General features: G+C 42.1%; 1 protein-coding gene across 2 annotated transcripts in view; it reads right to left on the bottom strand.

Annotated features, from left to right (window-relative positions):
- The window catches only part of LOC116941304 (dedicator of cytokinesis protein 1-like), a 227,278-nt gene extending 207,715 nt beyond the window's left edge, over window positions 1-19,563 (bottom strand). Inside the window, exons 1-12 of one of the 2 annotated variants that reach the window (XM_032952216.2) lie at window positions 19,397-19,563; window positions 13,770-14,049; window positions 8,942-9,025; window positions 8,566-8,606; window positions 8,218-8,273; window positions 6,539-6,635; window positions 6,245-6,393; window positions 4,162-4,294; window positions 3,389-3,546; window positions 2,332-2,413; window positions 1,238-1,370; window positions 393-468 (exon numbers count right to left, since the gene is read on the bottom strand). In XM_032952216.2, the coding sequence (XP_032808107.1) occupies window positions 393-468; window positions 1,238-1,370; window positions 2,332-2,413; window positions 3,389-3,546; window positions 4,162-4,294; window positions 6,245-6,393; window positions 6,539-6,635; window positions 8,218-8,273; window positions 8,566-8,606; window positions 8,942-9,025; window positions 13,770-13,812 (1,052 nt within the window). In that variant the 5' untranslated portion in view covers window positions 13,813-14,049; window positions 19,397-19,563. Of the gene's footprint in view, window positions 1-392; window positions 469-1,237; window positions 1,371-2,331; window positions 2,414-3,388; window positions 3,547-4,161; window positions 4,295-6,244; window positions 6,394-6,538; window positions 6,636-8,217; window positions 8,274-8,565; window positions 8,607-8,941; window positions 9,026-13,769; window positions 14,050-14,314; window positions 14,463-19,396 lie in introns of those variants that run through there. The other variant, XM_032952215.2, reaches the window with a different exon arrangement.
- Window positions 19,564-19,586: the final 23 nt, after the last annotated feature.

Raw genomic sequence — 19,586 nt, forward strand, 5'->3', positions numbered from 1 at the left:
TGACCATAATGCACCGTGCTGGTCAGCGCGGGTTGATAAACGGAGAGCCCTGGACCGCTTCAGATATATCACTCGCTACTAACGTTAGCCGTGGCTGAGAATCCAACTCAGGTCGGCGGTGTTCATAGCGCAGTCTGCCAAACGACTGCGTCACCGTGCAACTGACATCACGAGAAGCACAGATTAGTCCGTGACAATAAATGTCACCTATATATAGATCTAAAGTAAAGCTCGTCTGTCTCATGCGGTTGGCTGAAGAGAGTGGAGTCGCACTGCCTGCAGTAACGGTTCTGCTCCTGCAATTTGCCCAGCGGGAGACCAAAGCAGGGAGTGCGTCCTCCAATTAAGCTTCATGCCAGGCAAATCACGAGCAACCTTTTCATCATACGTACTGGTGGAATGGAAAGAAGTGCTGCTTATCTTCATCGGTCTCAATGTTTCCCTTTACTATGTCTGTAATGTCCATCACTGCGTAACACAAACGAGAAAAAGAGCTATAACTGAGTAAACGTGCATATTAACTAGGGTTGCCAAGGTATTTTTTTATGGTACGATACAATACAATATTAAATGTAACGATATGATAAAATATTGATTTGAAGCTCTCGTGACTGCAAGAATCCAGTACTCTTTGGCTCTTTCGGTAAAGTCACGTAGGTAGAAAAATAAAATACATTTTTTGTTTTATTTTATTTTTCTCCCTACCTGACTTTACCGAAATAACCAAAGAGATATGATAAAATATAATAATTACAAGATCAGTGTCTGATAACTTATTTTCTATTAATTCCTTGCTTAAAACATACAGTATTCAACTCAATATAACCCACCAATAAGTCTTCTGATTGTAACTTTACAACCTGCACACTTATAATGTACATGCTCTGGTAAGCAGCATGCCATACATTTATCTAAAATATATTTAGAGAACACGCATTTAAAAAGTATCAGCTATTTTCTTGAAATGTATTATTGTATACTTTATTTTTGTTCCACGAATATTTTGTCAGGCAGATAAAAACATGTATCAACAGTAAACAGTGATAATCACAATATAACAACATTGCAAAATGGATATTCAGTATTCCATTATCGTGAAATTTTAATCGTACAATGTATTGCAGTATCTTCATACCGTGCGAACCATAATATGGGAATTTGAATAAAAATAAACATGTGAATTATGTCATTTAAAAATATATGAATTAAAAAAAAGTGTGCGTGTTATTTTTCTTGCCAGCGACTCCAAAAGGCCGTCGCAGTCCGATGGTACACTTTTTGTTGTTGTCCTTCAGATCCATGCAGCCGTTCCTCACGATCTGACAAACCAGGTACATCTTCTCGATTGCCAGGTCCTTGCCTCCAAGGTCCTGGGTGAGGTATACGTTTCACAGCCAAGATGTTAAATACGAAAAGTGTACGTTATGGATTTCTACATGACCTACGAGTAATGTGACCCGTATAACACAGGATAACAGGTATGGCTACTGATGACAATGTAATGATTCACAACTTCTTGAAAATGTTATTGTCTGTCAATTTCAGTCATGATTCGAGTTTATTGGTAATGTCTCTCTCATTTGTAATGTCTCATTTGTTCTGCCTCTGACATTTGAGCCTGCTGTGTAACTTTCACCATACATTTGTATTATGTCACATCGAACACATGTCACTTGTACCATCTTTGTCGCTTGTACTATCTTTCTTAACTATTCTCTGTCCCATTTATTCCAACAATTAGCCTCGTGACGAAGAAAACATCTCACATGTGGAAGTATGTTGAACTTCTTTCGCACTGTGCATAGCCAACCTGGGTGAAGGACAACAAACTAAATTTCAAAAATCAATTCCAAATCAATTAATGTTCAATCTAGATTTAAAAGTGCGCAGCTCCAGCGGCTTCCACTTTCATCGATTTTAAATGAAGCAAATGCGTACATGCACGTACAAAGGCACTTTCAATCGGTGAGTCTTTACGTGCCAGGCAACTGACAGGTCCAATGTGTTCGCCTCAGAATAGGCAGGACACCTTTCACATTTTGAGAACAGTGAATTGTCACGTGAGGACAAAGTGCTCAGGGTGGTGGTGGCACGCGCGCAGCGGTTAGCGCGCTACACTAAGAATCCAGTATTAGGTTCCTGGTAACGGCTTGCATAAAACAGATTTCTTTTTTTGTGTGTGTGTGTTCGATTTGTTTATTAGCACGGTTGGCTACGTGCGGCGAAAAAGAAGTTCAACATACATACGTACATACACACAGAGGCGGTCGCGATGAATGAAATGCAGCCAGTGTCGTTGTATCCGACACGTGCGTCATGGACCCGACCTACCGTGAACACAACCCGCGTGTTGTGCAGCAACTCCACTTCTTTTGGCAGGCCTTGTTTCCCCCACCGGACCATGTAATTCTCACTGAAGAATATTAACGTAGTCGTCAGGATTGATTTTTATTTCACAAAATAAAGTCATGGTAAAAGTAAATCTGCTCACGCAAAAATAAAAAAAACCTAAGCCGTTTTACTTTTTAAAAGAGATGCCTGTTGTTTGCATTTTCCTTTGTCACGAAGCATGAACGATCTCCTGATTTATTTGTTATTTCACTCTTTAAAAAACGTTTGCTCCCGGAGCTTTAGCATATTGGCATAAGTTAGTGTGAGATTACAAAGTATATTATGTCTACACTGGATAATTTGTGTTTGTAGCAATAGTAAAAAAAGGAGCATGCTTTATAAGCAGTACATTGTACCCCAAAATCTCTAAGTGCATGCTCTATAATATATAATCAAAGATTACGATTTTTTTTTAGTGAATACTAATGCTTAAAATAATATCAATTATAACTACAACTGTGCCCATATCCAAATCATTAATAACACTGTGTAACAATTTTTTGTTTGTTCCTGGGTAGTGTTAATTGCTTATGCCTCAAAAGTACATAAAATGGCTATTATTCCCCATTAACTTCGCTTTTGTGACCAGAACAGTGATATTTTGAAATGTACCTATTTTCAATGAGAAAACGGGTGAATTTGTGTCTTTTCGTTCACATGTCAGAAAAAACAACATATGAATCAAAATTGACAACCCCCACTAACCAGCGTGAAGTACGGTCAACCCATCTCCGTGACCAACACACCTAAACCATGGGCCCCAAACCTTCCGCAGCTATGACAGTGACTCACACTCAAATATCGTACTTGTACGACTTTCAAGTGTGCACTATGTTTTAAGATTCAACTACACTTCATTAATAAAAATCCTTTCAGTCTCATCAAATGTTGCTATCTTTTCGGCACCAATTTTTCACTGACCTCAGTTCAGAGAGGTACAGAACGGACAGTGCACTCCACTGCACAGCGCCTGTTGTCAAAGGAAAGGGGTGCGTACCTCAGAAATCGATTTTCTTTGGGATCGTACAGAGCCATTAACACCTCGGCCTCTTCCCTAATCCGGTAGACGAAGTTCTTCAGCACGACAAACAGGCTGTACGAGTGAGTGGCGGAGAAATGCGTCCACTTTGTCATCTCGCTGTTGTTCTTCTTAGACTGCAACAGAGAATTTAAAAAAATAATAAGGATTTGCATTTGATAGGCGCTTACTTTTAATGCCCCAGCATCTCAAATACCCTCACATCTGATTGAATCGCAACCATTCCTATGCTCAGCTGTAGTTTGTTTTCTCCCTTTTTAGCCTCACGGACCGGCTGTTGACAGCTCTCCTTCTGTGGCGGAAAGTGACGAAGCAACACCCTGCAATTGCCCAGTAGCCGGTCAGTAATGGGGCGATATGGACTATTGTTTATTCATATTAAGTCATTTGCAAAATAATATTCCAATTTCGACAAATTTGGAGCATGACACCGGCACAAACGGCCGACTGAATTTTTTTTTATACGTCTGTATATAACGACCACCGTGAAGCAGGCAATGATTATTTCATGTTTAAAATGCCCTCAGTATTAACGAGTGTGGCCTGTGGCTTGGGCCGCAAACTTCTGCAACAAGGTGCCAAAGGCGCTACTGCTTGGCCATGTCACCCACCACCAACAAGAAGAGACACGGATTTAGACAAACGACATAATGGTGCCGCTTAAACGCTCAACATCATACATGCTGGCTGCTTGTTCGAGCACCCTCATCTGGGCCTGTACCACATCTCACCTTCTCCTGTATCTGCTCCTCCACCAGGGCAGCCGCTGCTTTGTGCGCACGGAACAGGCTGATTGTGCTGTTCTGATCAGGGTCCAGCATATTTCCGTTCACGTCACGAACAACAAGATCCAGCCCCAGTGTCCTAGCAGCCATCACAATAGCATCCACCACAATAGCATCCACCACAATAGCAGTCACCACAATAGCATATACCACAATAGCAACCACCACAATAGCATATACCACAATAGCATATACCACAATAGCAACCACCACAATAGCAACCACCACAACAGCAGCCACCACAACAGCAGCCATCACAATAACATCCACCACAATAACATTCACCACAATAGCAGACACCACAATAACATTCACCACAATAGTAGCCACCACAATAACATCCACCACAATAACATCCACCACAATAGCAGCCAACACAATAACATCCACCACAATAACATCCACCACAATAGTAGCCACCACAATAGCATCCACCACAATAGCAGCCACCAAAATAACATCCACCACAATAGCAGACACCACAATAACATCCACCACAACAGCAGACACCACAATAATATCCACCACAATAGCAGACACCACAATAACATCCACCACAATAACATCCACCACAATAGTAGCCATCACAATAACATCCACCACAATAACATCCACCACAATAGCAGACACCACAATAATATCCACCACAATAGCAGACACCACAATAACATCCACCACAATAACATCCACCACAATAGTAGCCACCACAATAACATCCACCACAATAACATCCACCACAATAGCAGACACCACAATAACATCCACCACAACAGCAGACACCACAATAATATCCACCACAATATAAGCCACCACACTAGAATTGAAGGTACAGCACATTCGTGTACCATATTCTCCAATTTATAAGATGTTCTGCATCTTATAATCCAGAGAATAAGATTATACATATTCCGTTCCCTATGCTAATAAAAATAAACCTTTTTGCAGACTGGCTTTGTATGATAATATAATGTTTCACTTTTTTTACAAAGTTATTGCACGAATGCAGTTTGCGTATATTATAAAATTAAGTTCCACGTGTTATTTTCCATATTTATTATTCTGGAAACCAATTGTGCAACACGAGCTGTGACTGACAAGCACATTCAATAGTTACACCATTTGTAGCTTATTAATTCCATAACTATCGATAAGCTAGCTCATTACGGTATTATTAAACAACATACCGACTAATATTTTGATTTAAAGCTCTCGTGACTGCAGGGATTCATATTCTTGGTTCTTTCAGTAAAGCCACGTAGAAGGGAAACAATAAAATACAAATATAAAACAATAAAATTCTCACGACGTTTCAACTGCAACACAAGCAATCATCATCAGGTGTGAAAACCACAGCAAATTTTCTTGCTGTGGTTTTCACACCTGATGATGATTGCTTGTGATGCAGTCGAAACGTCGTGATAATTTTATTGTTTTATATTTTTATTATTTTCTTGTTTCCCTTCTACGTGCCTTTACCGAAAGAACCAAGAATATAACATACCGACTATTAACTTGGAATTTATTGAATATCACGTTTTAACCCTTAAATTGCTGACAACTTTGAATGCAAAGCTCAATCTTAATTTTGATTGCATTTTTTTCACTAAACTACCGAGTCTATCTCTAATTTCCTCTGTCACTCTCCATCTTAGTCCTCTGTCCCCACTGTCTCTGTGTGTGTCTCTCTCTCTGTATGCTTCTGTCATTCTGTCTCTTTGTGTCTATCCCCCCGGCATCATTGTGCCACTCCCTTACTCACCGTGTGTCTCCCTCTGTATCATTTTGTCTCTCCATGTCTCTGTCTATTCCTCTGTCCATCTGTGCATTTCCCCCTGTTGCTCTCAATCCGTCTCTTTGCCCCACCCCCTTGCCCCCAACCGCAGCCCCCATCATAACCAACGTTGCTCAAAATATTCAGCATCACTTTTATTCTTTCTTGCCTCAATTTGACCGAATGTGAAAAAAACTGCTTTCGGTCTAACTCAAAGGGGAAGTGAGTATGTGGTGCATCCCAACAGTTGCCCCATACTTATTGCCGTAGTCCATGCAGGCAGTGGCTTTCTGCTTGAGGTCCGCAAGTTCGTCTTTGGGTAGTGTCCCTGACAGAATCTGCAGGCGCCATTCCAATAGGTCGCGCATCATAGCTCGCATGGTCTTCAGCATCTCCTGATCGTTGTTCTTAAGTGGGACAAGGCAGCGGTGTCAATTCGATTTACAACAAAGTGTGCCAATTATCGCAAACACTATGCAATATCAAGCCACGATGAGTGACACTAAATGCTGTGGCACTGTTATTAACGGCAATTTATGCCGGCAATCTCACCAGGTAGAGCAGACGACAGATGCCGGCCCATTCTCGCAGAGTACTTGTGATCTCCTGCACCAGCGGATTTTCTTTCGGTGTTACAATTTCCAGTGGCCTAATATTACAACATGGGATGGAACGGTGGCACAGTGGTTAGCGCGCTACGCCAATAACCCGGTGATCTGAATTCAACCTGGTTGTCCGGAGTAAATATTTTCCAATGTCTACTGAAGTACACAGGGATGGAATGTCAGTGCGGCGTTAATGCACTGCACTACAAACCCAGTGAGCCGAGTTTTATTCTTGGCCATGGCTAACATTGGTGGCGAGTGATGCCCGGACTGACCTTAGCCCGCCCATCTTCACCAACATGCACTGACCAGCGTGGTGAGGCAAGGTCAAAAAGACCCCCGTGAGTGACATGAGGAAGCCTTTGTCCAGCAGTGGATTGACAGAAGGCTGTGCATTATCTTTATAACATTCTAAAACCAAGAGAGCACTCAGGTGAATCAAATAAGCACATCACCTCCTGCATTACATCCGCACGTATATAATGGGCCTTAAAATATTATTGCAAAATAATTTAAGAGACATATGATTGTAGTTCACACATGATCCTCTTACAGGAGTATGCATTAGCTCATGTGCTACGGTTTAGCTTTAGAGAGATGCAATAAAACTACAGCATTCTAATGATAATCTAGGGCACTGGTCTTCTTTAAAAAGTAAGAGTGGCACAGCAGGGATTACGTGCATACATGCGGTTTTTGCATATTTACGCAATTTTAAAAAACAATTACATGCCCGCGTTTTTTTTACTGCTGGAGATTACTCCAGAGGAGAATGCAAGCCAATTTGATATTGATATTTATAATTAAAAACTCGTGCATGGGGCTCAGTTCCCACCAATATGTTACCGATAGATCTCTCTTTGGAATCGCATACAGTATATGCTGGGCACCTGCTAAGTGTTAATTGCCAAGGCCACGTGCGATGAATTTAGAGTAATGAAGCTACATAACGGGAAGGCACTCCTGTCAGTCCCACACTGGGAAGGAAGACAATGATACCTTTGCGCAGGTGGCTTTCTCTTCCTTACAATTTATAGCTAAAGTTAAAGGCAACAGCCCTGCAATGGCTTGCTCATGCCACTGCTGGCAGAAGGGCCCCCATGAGCGAGAGGCCTAGAGAGCCCCTTTAGAGTGTGCTTAGACCCACATTGTCATGCTGGCCAGATGTTGTGGAAGAGGAGCGAGTACCCACATTTTATCCCACGACACATGCAACCAGCCGGTCGACTGTGGTGTACCCATTTATAATACGGGATGCCCGGTGGATTCAGGAGACTTGACCATTGTTTCAACTGCCGTGGCAGAATTTTTGAAGCAGTGGGATATCCATTGCAAGTCTAGTGCGTAATAACCATTTTACCATTGCATAATTCCACAACTGTCATACTTAAATAAAATGGATACTGGATCTGCGACACAAGCCTTTAGATAAATTACCGTATATCCACAAACTTGTGTGGAATGTATTGACATTTCCATTTAAGATGTCAAAATAACTTCACTATTTAAAAATGAATGAGCCCTGCTATGGCATGAATGCACATCTCATAAGAGATTTAAAAAAAAGTAACAAAGAGGTTGCATGTTACAGCTGGAGCTTCATGGACCATACACTCTTACACGTACCCTGGATTTTTCACCACAGCCTCCTTCAGCGATATGTATGACGCTGGGAATATCCCCTGGAACGCAGAAGAAATTCAATAGAATAATAGGCAATTAAAATTTCTTAATTTTTGCATGTCAGTACTGCAGCATGAGTTTCAGTGAAAACGGTTCTGCATTAATAGTCAATAAGCACTCATATAATAAAAACATGTTGTTAGAATGCTGGAGTCATTACTGTATACATCATGTTGTCTCGTTTCTTTAAGACAATTTTTTAAGTGCAAAGGTTTACTTAATGGGTTACCGCCTTTAAAATACACGAGTTATGGAAATGTTATTCTATACGTTCGTAAACTGCAGAAATACCTTGCAAAAACGACTTTTCAAGCAGTATCCTCTATACCAGCCTGTGATGAAAACAAACAAACATAGAAGTCATTGAAGTCATGGATAGAAAACGATCAAACAAAAGGGCAATAAACAAACACAATATTACAATGTTCTAAAACGCATTCACCAAAATTTATTAATCATAATAGGCGTGTGGATAAATAGGAGTTTCTGTGTATCACGTATAGTCGGAGTCAGGGATAAGTGTTGCAGAATTGCAGGAGGTCGAATGTATGAGGATATTTGTCCAAAGCCGTCAATTTCCCAAGAGTCATTGAAATGTACATTCGAGAATATTCAACATTGAAAATATGAAGACATACAATATTCATTTTTAAAAGGAGTTGCATACCTTCAAAGCATTCATAGATGTGCACAACATCTCCAACAAACAATGGAAGCTGATGCTGTCCTTTAGAGGTGAAATTGAAAATTGCTGCAAAAAAACACATTTTCTGGGTGAATCACAATCCATGGCCTGCTTATTAACACACCCGTGGTGGAATGATGAACAGAACCCCGCAAAAAATTGTACCAAAGATTAAAAAAATAACTTTATTTGTTGGCCGATGATTAAAAGATGGCGATACAGTACTATCGTGGTATAATGGTCAGGCAAATCGGCACAGAAGCTGATTTGCCAATTTTGCTTTTCCATTTCCCTGCCTTTCCATTCCCCTGCCTCTGTCCCACTCAGCAGTAAAAAACTGGGTTCATCACAGTTCGTCGATTGGCAGGCAGCACGCCATGGGATCAAATGCAGTTACTCCCACCTCTTACAAGATGTTTCTCATCACTGTGGTAAAGTAGGTCGAAGTCAACTTTCGAGGGGTTTCGCTCGAGCTCCCTCTAGTGGATGCCCTTTCAGTAGCAGCGGTGTGAGCAAGACATTTCAGGGCAGCACTTGTTTTTATTGAAAAGGAGTGGAGGAGTTGCGGAGTGGTCAGGGCACTGCGCTATCAAACTGGCAACCTGAGTTTGATACATGGCCACAATTAACACTCGTGACAAGTGATAACAAAAATAATTCTGGCCCTTCCCTTCACCAACATACACTGGCCAACTTTGTTTACATATGGGCAAATAACTCTCAAGATTGAAAAGCATGGGGAGACCTTTATCCAGCAGTGGATCCGGAAAAGGCCATTCATAAAATATATTTATAAAGGTGTCATTTTAAATATGATTCGGCACGTGTGTTCCATGTTTAAGTCTCAAACGCAACTTTACTGACTTACTTATGTCATAAAATAATGTAACCATAGAAACTATTGTACGTATATAAAGTACTGCATAGAGTAGTTTAAAAACAGGACTGAATATTGGAAATATATGCTGTAAAAATCATAACTTAAGATCCCCACTTGGAGTGAGATAGATGAATTGAACATGTCTCCAATGACCTGTTCAGAGTGAGGTCTTTGGCTATTCTTGGCTTCCAGCATTTGTCCCATCAATTTATCCAGCCCAGCTCGAATGTGGGCTATATTTTATCCCCAGAGTGATGTATCTATTAGTCTGAAATTGGGAATATGAGATTCGATTGGACACAAAAACATTTGTCCCTGTGGGTATGCTGCACACCGGACTATGTTTCACACCCTTGCTCACTGCTTATTTGAGAACGATTGAAACCCCGATTAGTAATTATCTGTAATTTTTAAAGGGATTTTATAGATTTTTATTGACAAAGGTTTAGGATTTGTAACAAAACAAAAAAATCTGGTTTTATTATTTTTCTACTTCCAATTTGTATTCGTGGAGGACATTATTTATGAATTTGCATTATCACTACCACATGTATATGATGTTTATATATATTGTTTATGTCAGCACTTTGAAAACAATAGTTAATTTTGGCTGAGATTAGTTCACTTTTGTTTTTAAATCAGAATTAAAATTGTTTCCAATGTTGTTTAAAATTGTGTAATTTGGAGGATCTATGGGTCTAATATAAGTTTCCAAGTCCTCGTGGCTATAAATCAGTTTCACTCCATCCTTACTCATTAATAACGGGGTCATTAGCTGAATGATAAATTACGAGGGTCAGATGCGATAGTCTGGACCCACTGGACACGCCTAAATGCGTTTGCAAAATCATCAAGACTGCCACGGAAAATTCCAATTTCCTTCTTAGATTCTACCACCTTAATGGCCTGATCTGCCATATTAACCATTACAACGATCCACAACAATTGTTTCAGGATTGATTGCCTTTGTGACTGCTTGGACCCGAGGTCACCTTCCATTGATTCACATCCCCTTCTAAACTCACTGGACGATATCACGACCATGGGGCAGCCAAAGGCTCTTGCAGCACAGACCACATGCTCATAAATATGCTGGCCAATATTGTCTTCCCAGTGAGAAAAAAAAATGTTCACTTCACCTCCATGCTCAATGTTTTAAACATTCCTTATTTATGAAGTCTGAGACAACGGCGAGCATGAATGTGTAAATTCCTCTAAACTGTACAAGTACACACACACACGTGGCTTCCAAAAACACCTGCCGATGGCTCAGTGCAAATATTTATAAGAACGGTGCGGCATCTTGTTTTAAATAAATAAAAAAATCTGTCTCGTTTTAACGTAGTATCTTAAATCGATTTGTAACATAAGGTAAAGCTAAAAGATGGTCTTCTTCTTCGTCGTATGGCTATAATTTTGAAAGCTGTAAAATTTTACAGTTGTAAATTTATACCCAAAAGGTGGTAAAGGCGCAACCCTGCAAGTTCTCCTGCCCATGCCACGTTTGGCGGCAGGAGCCTGCACCTGAAAGGAGCTCTAGAAGTGCCCCTCGAGAGAGAGAGAGAGAATTTGGCTTTTAATTCATTGCTGGCCAGACGTCTTGGAAGAGAAAACACAAGATAGTGTGCTAAGTGTGAGACTGTCTCAAAGGTCACCTGACTGGAACGTAAAACTATACGTTGCGACTCGCCTACAAGATACATTTACTCATTGTACGCTTGGAAAAGGAAGTGCCGAAAAGCCAAGCTTCGGCTGGTTGTGTAACCCCTAGCAGCCACCAGCACACAGAAATAATGAAACACAGCGCAGTGTGTGGTGAATGCACGTTTCCACCATATGGTGAGCACACTTCCCCTTTATTAAGCCTGGCACTGTCGGATAAGAGATTACTGCACTAAGCCATTTTATATATATACAGTATATATAAAACATCGAACACTGTCTAAAAACACGAGCAGTTCTGGCCTGACATCCAGACGATTGGTTTGTGTTTGACAGCTTCGCTGTCCAAAACAATTGACATAATTATTTTCCACGGCAATTGTCACATGTTTTTGAACATTTATATTTGTAATGTAATTTAAGCTGCAGGGAAGCGCATGTGACAACTACATTGCCATTTCCAATGGGCCATAGAAGATATGGATTTTGTAATCGCATTCCACACTGTGTCTGCACGTAGAGAATGTTTTTTTTTCCCAGCTGTAAACCCGTGTTTCCTATTTATCATTTGTGAGGAAGAATTCGGGTGTTCTAGTTGCAATTTATTTTAAACGACATTTTAAGTAGTTTTGGAAATACATTAAAATTTCCTCTTCTATCCCCTCTGCCACCCCCCCCCCTTAAACCCACTAAACATTACTCAGGCGATTTTAAAGGAATGCGGCGACATCTGTTAACAAGGCAAACCGTTATTGATTAATGTTATAAGCCCTTTCCTACATTGCATTCATCATCACCGTCGGCAAGCTTGGACAAGTTTTGGCTCTTGGCGCATCAATTAGCACGACAAAGGGTGTGCAGACAGAATCTTACATTTAACCTTTGGGTGGCTGGGTTGTCGTGCGTACAATTCCTACTTCTAGCCCGTAGATTCATCTACGTGCATCGCAAGTGACAAATTGCACCACGTTATCCCCTCGGTAAAATATAAAGGCGCGGCCCTGCAATTCCCTCTCTCGCGCCACAGGCTGGCGGTAGGAGTCTCCACTCGCAGGGAGCTCTCGAGAGTCCCCTCTCGGGTATCGTTTGACCCCTCTTGTTTCACGTTGGCCAGACGTCTTGAAGAGGTGGGATTAGCAATACACTTCACCCCACCACGCGTGACTTGGTGATCGCCGAACTGTTTTGAGCACATATTTATAGAGGAAACCGCTGGGTGGACAGAGGGGGTCATAACGGGATTTTTAACTGCCGCGCCGGGAAATAAAATTGGCGACCTTTGAATTGCGAGTCCAGTCCGCTGTAGCCATAACGCCAACGCAGCATCTCTCATGTGCGACAAAGTTAACGATAAAGACCTTTTTGTTTTAAAGCGTTCGTGACTGCAGGGATTCATAGTCTTGGTTCTTTCGGTAAAGTCACGTAGAAGGGAAATACAATAAAAATATAAAACAATAAAATTCTCACGACGTTTCGACTGCAACACAAGCAATCATCATCAGGTGTGAAAACCACATTTGAAAAAAGTAGCGTTTTTTTACGTTTTTAACGTTAAAAACCGCCACTTTTTTCAAAATTTATTGTTGTGGGTTTCACACCTGATGATGATTGCTTGTGTTGCAGTCGAAACGTCGTGAGAATTTTATTGTTTTATATTTTTTATTATTTTATTGTTTCCCTTCTACGTGACTTTACCGAAAGAACCAAGAATATGTTAAAGACCTTGTCATCGTCACAGCTGACACGCATGCGGTGCGTCCAAGCCAATGTTCAAAATACTGCAGCAAATAAAATAAAAACTGACAGGCGGTCAATTAATTACGCCTGCCCAATTACGCTATATTCCAGGAAACTCTAGCAAGGACATAATGACTATACATGAATCGAGCTTCTATCTGGGTAAATAAATGACACAGAGTTGCAGTGGCTATACATAAATCGACATATACAGGCAATGTTAAAGCGATAGCAACGTATATTGATTTTTACGCTGTAGCATGAATACATTTCATGACATCACAAACTCGTGTCTAACATCTGCTTTAATCAATAATGCGCTGGCAGTGCTATTTTAAAACTTTCGTACAAGTAACTGCAACAAAACAATCAGATAAACAGCTGCGTGAAAGTGAAATCTTTACGTTAACTCCGCTGTGTGATGAATAAACATAGACACGCAACACACAGGGGAAAAAAAAAGACGTAAGAGCCACCACGCAAATAAGACACACAAAATGTCCACTTTAAACAAAGTTCAACTTCACTCACCGACGCCGTATTTTTCTTTGACCGTAGGCGTCCATTGGTCCATTACGCGTGGTTCTTCTTCTTCTTAACCCCTCTGAGTTTATTTTGGCAATGTCCTGGTGTGAATTGGTGGCTTCTCTGGCTTTCCCGTTGGTCTAATTCGCCATAGCCAACGCTGTGCGACCGCCCACGTTAAAGTGACGGAAACTGCGCACAGTGCCAACACTTATATACATCGGGTAGCCCAGTGCCTCCTCGGTCAGATTCGGCAGAAGTTGTTTCGTTTGCTCACTCTTCTTGTCTATACGGACATGACACGTACACGAGAGTATCGGACAATAGGTTCATTGTTATTCCATTAGCTCCAATGAATTATTTCCATGTTCGTATCGTGCACTGTGATCGTTTTGTTTGGTGTTGTTGTTGTTTGTTCGTGACTAAGAGAGAAGACGGCAACTTTATGCTCGTACGAAGTCCATACGTGGTTTTAAAAAATACCAGCAGTAACCTTACAACGTTGTTGCTATTCTGTTTTAGCCTTGGACCAGAACAAGACACATTCCCACCTTGTCCGCTCGTCTGTTGGCCGTTCGTCTGAGCTCAAGTCGAGCATTATCCTTCACGGACGTGTTTCGCAGATTGACAAAGTGACGGGCGCGGACAAACGCCGTTGTGCCGAAGATGACATTCGGCGGTCTAGGCTCCGTAGTCTTTCACATTCCACCCAAGAGAGGGCGACCTCGTACCAACAACACAACTCAACCTTTTGTCATTCGCCAAACTCTTTAAAGCCAGTGGTCGCGTGTTCACGTACGAGTGGATGTGCAGGGAGGGTGTCTTTTTTTGTGTGTGTGTCACTCCAACCGCTGAATGAAGACGTCCACCCGCGACGTGTCGGTCGTTTGGGTTGTTTGACCATACTTCACCACTCTTGTCATTGCCGCTCGGTTGAAGGCGCTGGGGTGGGGGGGGGCAGATCAACTTCACTGCCACTCTGCACTGCCCTCTAAAGCGCCTTCCGTTTGTGTTTGGTGCTCACACAAATCAAGCGCGATCCAGGCTCAGACCTGCTTAGCTTAAGAGATCCGAAAATATCGGGCTCATTCCGCATAGTTTGGTCATAGGCTGCTGTAGTGGACCATATCCCTAATTGTCGTATTCCGCTGGATTCTAATTCAAAGTTATAATTAATCCGAATGTCACAATACAACCTATGGGGCCGTCCATAAATGACGTCACGCGATTTTTCATTCCCCCCCCCCCGTCGTCACATAGCGTCACAAAAAGTCAGACCCCCCCACTCAAATATGACGTCACAAAGCTCTGCCCCCCCCCCAAAAAAAAACATGCTTCAAATATCTTTAAACTATTGTCATTGTAGTGCGTATTTAATGTGCCGCTGCACTCTGATGTTGTAGGAGAAAACATTATTTTAAAAGTCTATTTAATTCAGTAGAACGTGTTTATATTTATTTAAAGTTGCGCATTTTGATGTGACGTCACATATCTCACCCCCCCCCCCTCGTCACGCATCGTCACAAATGTCTGACCTCCCCCCCCACCCTAGGTGCATGACGTCATTTATAGACGGCCCCTATGGACTGCAGTATCAATATTAGTTGGTGTGGACAGGGCTTGATTTGCCACGAGGCCTACCAGCCCCCCAATAAAAACGAGCAGCAGCAGAGGGGCGAGGTGTGTGTGGGATGGGGGCGCGGCGCTGTGGTATTTTCCGTAACTCAGCCCCGGACAGCTCTGTCGGAAATTACCCCCCAAGAGTGTTGGAGCACGGTTTCAATGTTCCGCACATTGTGGATTCGGTTGCTGGCATTGAGTGCCGCCACTTGGTGGCAGTCTCTGCTAAGTTGCGTGTACGTTTGCGTGGCAATATGCCCGGCCGTTTCGTTATCGTGTTCACTTGTTCGGCGTATGGTAAACAAGGCAGTTTGCAGGGTTTGGCGAATAAACACGTGGCAAGACTGGATGTTATTGATCAGGCTTGCGGTCAAGAGCGCGACTTGTTTTTACAAAATGCGAGAAGTGGGAGAGAAATGGATGTGTAGTAACAGGAGGATGGAGAAGGCTCTTATGAGGCAGGGCTTGATTCAGATTTCAATTTCTCTCTTCATGCCATTGTAATTACAATTCCATTGCAATCCCTGATAACTGTTTATATTTCCAGGTTTTCATGAAGTCTAAAATGTCCAATATATATGAAACGTTGTGAAGCAAATGTTTTCATTTCGATAAACTATTTTAATCAAATGAAAATTACATTTCGTGGTTCCCAGTATCGCGTCCGCACATGTAAAGTACAAAATTATTATTTCTCACGTAATTTTTTACGGTAAAATTTTACAATTTTACACTAAATTATTTAAGGTGGGAAGCAGTGCACCCATTGACTGAAGTTTGATTGGTGGCCAAGGCTGACACCAGTGGTGATCGATATTTGAACATATCCTGCCCCCCCCCGCCTCGCCTTCAGTAATCAACGTGGACCAGCATGGTGAAGTATTGTCAAACAACCCCCTTGATGGACATACAATGGGGGAGGGTTTTTCATCCGGCAGTAGAGTAGCAACGGGCTGTAGATTATTTAATAATGAAGATTATTACTACAATGATCCTCTCAAGAAATCCGAACTGGTCCTGGGTCACCACCTCCACACCTTCACCGATCTGCACTGATGAGCGCGATGAAGTTCGGTCAAGGAACCCCCAACAGTGGGTTGACAACATACACTGAGAAAAAGTATACTTTTACTTGCGTGTGCTGATGTGACAACGGTAAATGCAAATATTGCATCGTTGCATATACAGCATTTACACCTAACCTTTTTTTGATAATTCACTTACAATTGACAACTATAACATTTTCTTTGGTTCTTTCGGTAAAGTCACGTAGAATGAGAATAAAATAATAAATTGATAAAATAAAATAACACAATAATATTCTCACGACGTTTCGGCCACAACACAAGCGGCCTTTATCAGGTGAAGGGACTTTACCGAAAAGAACCAAAGAAGACAAATCCTTGCAGTCACGAAAGCTTTAAATCGAAACTATAACATTGCGTATGTTGATTTCTATCCAACATCGTTAAGTAATATAACAAAGCATGCGATTTTTTGTTTAACGTGTGTGTGTTTTTCTATGAATGCTTATTGGAAAAAAAAGTTTGTGGAGCTGACACTCGCATTTTTGGAGAGACTAGCTCAAAGCACGGTGTGTTTTTTTCCGATTTGCATCACATACTTTAAAAAAAAAACTTGTTAGACCCCTTAAAGGGGGTTTTTCCATGCAATATCTCATGGGTTTTAGGTATGAAGTGCCCCTCATCCAGCAGTGGATAGACAAAAGGGCTCGCCACGCAAAGCGTGTTGTGGCTGTACGTGTCACCATTATCATCAGCCATCTTTTGTGGTCCACACAATCTACCCAGCACATGCACGCGCGCTGATTCTATCACTCCATCTCCACTTGGATGTGTTCCATGCCTTGGCTGCCTCAGTGTCAAACCCAAGCCCACTGACTTTCCTTAACAGTTTGAATTATGTCTTTCACCTGCATATTTTCTCTTATCCATGAGTTCCTCTTTCTGTCTCTGAGTGTAATCCCAAGGAAGCATCTCTCCATGCTTCTTTGCAGTCTTTTTAGTTTTTGTTTCATTAATTATTGACCACATTTATGAACCATACGTCAGAGCGGGTAGTATACACTGATTAAAAACTATCTTTTTTTAAGCACATTGGCCGCACATGTACATGTATAGAAGTTAATGACGAACTTTTGATAATGCATATTAAGATTTACTTAGTCCAGCAAGTGGTTAACTTTGACAGTGTATAACATGTTACATTTATAATTTTATGTAAAAAACAATATCTTGGCATACACCATGCATCCAATGACCTGAATGCAGTGCTTATACGTTCTGCATGGATTGGTGACTTATGCATGTGAAGATAGAATGGCTTCAGAGTGTAACAATCCTTAACAACAAATTCCCCAACCGTTCTCTGGCCAACTAACGTAATTGCTTAGAGCTCATGAGCATTTGTCAAGGCCACTCATGCGCTCCCAGAAACGTGGCCATTCGGTTGTTAGCCAAGTCGTGAACAGGCCATACTAAATAACACGAATTGTTTACAAGTTTACAACATGATCACATTTTGGAATCGTCCAACAATTGTTTGGGTTATGTTTTCATTTTGTGTTACGCTCATGACCAAATTCACCCGGAATACGCGCTCAATCTCATAAAATCTTAGAAATAAGCAGAGTTGAGCCCGGATAGTGCTTGGAATGGGCATCCACTGATGGCGAAAAACAGGTGCTTTTAATCTGCGGCAGGGCTTTGTTGCGGGCAGCAGAGGGCGGTGTCCCAAACACCACCCCGCTGTGCTGTACTCGACTTCCACTGTCTATGTTCCCCGCCTTCACCAATCCCCACTGACCAGTGTGGCGAAGCATGTTCAAATAACCCCCACGACCCGTTGTGAGGATGTCCTAATCTAGCAGTGGAATGACAAAAGAGAAGGGCTTTACACGTACACGTACATATGGGTTAATACTATGAGGGTGGGTTTTTTTGTTGTTATTATCGCAGGCTCGGCACATGGCTGCAAGTGCTGCCGTACACCGTGAGCTGGAAAATTGTCTCATTGTGTTTGTTGATGGAGAGATAGAGGCTCTCCAGGCCAGGGGGTGTCAAACTCAGGCGGACAGCGGGGCCGCTTTGGATTCAAATGCACTTCCGAGTGAGCATAAATATTTTTGGGGCCTTCGAAAATGAGAAGCATGACAATACGGTACGGATTTAGCGATTCAAAATCTGAAAGCGCTGGAAAAGAGAGTTCATTTTTAAGTGAGTTGTGGCAGGGCGCGCACCAAATCTACCGTTCTTCAATTTCAAATTCAAGTAAAAAATTAAAACACGCGGCGGGCCAGAGGAAGGGGCTTGAGGTGCCGGGTCCGGCCCACGTGCACTACGTTTGATACCCCTGCTCCACGGCCAGCTGTATAGCACGCGTGGCCGGCAGGTTATGGGCATATTGAGTTGCGAAAGGGTTACCATGCCACTAGGCACCACACCATGCCAAGGTCTCGGATGTAAATAATGCATAGATGTGAGCACATCCTGCAAATGTGTCAGCGGGAGAGGCAGCCTCCTATTGGAATGCAGAGAAGAAGAAGAGAAAACAGCATTGCATTTCTTCCGCCAATTGCAGCTCCATGGGCTTTGTCTTGCAGACGTGTCGGAACAGGCACGGCAAGCAGACAGACACCTTCGTTTTACAGTTCCAAAGCATTACTCCCTGCTCAGTCCGTCTGCTCAATGGGCGCTTGGTGGTGGCTTTAGTTGGAGACAGCATATGTTTGTTGGCATTCTGTTTTCAATCTCAATTGCAGGAATTACAATGATGACGCTGTCTCACTAGGCGTATAACTTAAGTTGTGCCTTTCGAATGGTATTAATCCGCAACATCAATGTGTGGTCACAGTCTTTAGTTATGCGAAGGCAATTTCAACCGGCGATCTCCTTTCCTCGACAATCATATAAAATAGCCAATAATAATAAAGAAAAAATAAACTCACAGCACTTCGTCAATTCACTGCCATATCGGTCGTGGGGTCACTTTACCTTAATTCAGCATGCTGGTCAGTGCGAGTCGGTGGAGGGAAGAACCAACTCGGGTTGAATAATCTCTCGCCACTGATGAATGTATGTTGAACTTCTTTCGCACCGTAGGTAACCAGCCGTGCTAATCAGAGGTAGGGGGGAAGGTCAATAAACTAAACACAAATAGCTGTTCCATGCAAGCCATTGCCAG

This window comes from Petromyzon marinus, chromosome 11 (assembly GCF_048934315.1).
Source record: "Petromyzon marinus isolate PM22_M1 ecotype Great Lakes invasive population chromosome 11, UKy_Petmar_22M1.pri1.0, whole genome shotgun sequence".
Taxonomy (NCBI): Eukaryota; Metazoa; Chordata; class Hyperoartia; order Petromyzontiformes; family Petromyzontidae; genus Petromyzon; species Petromyzon marinus.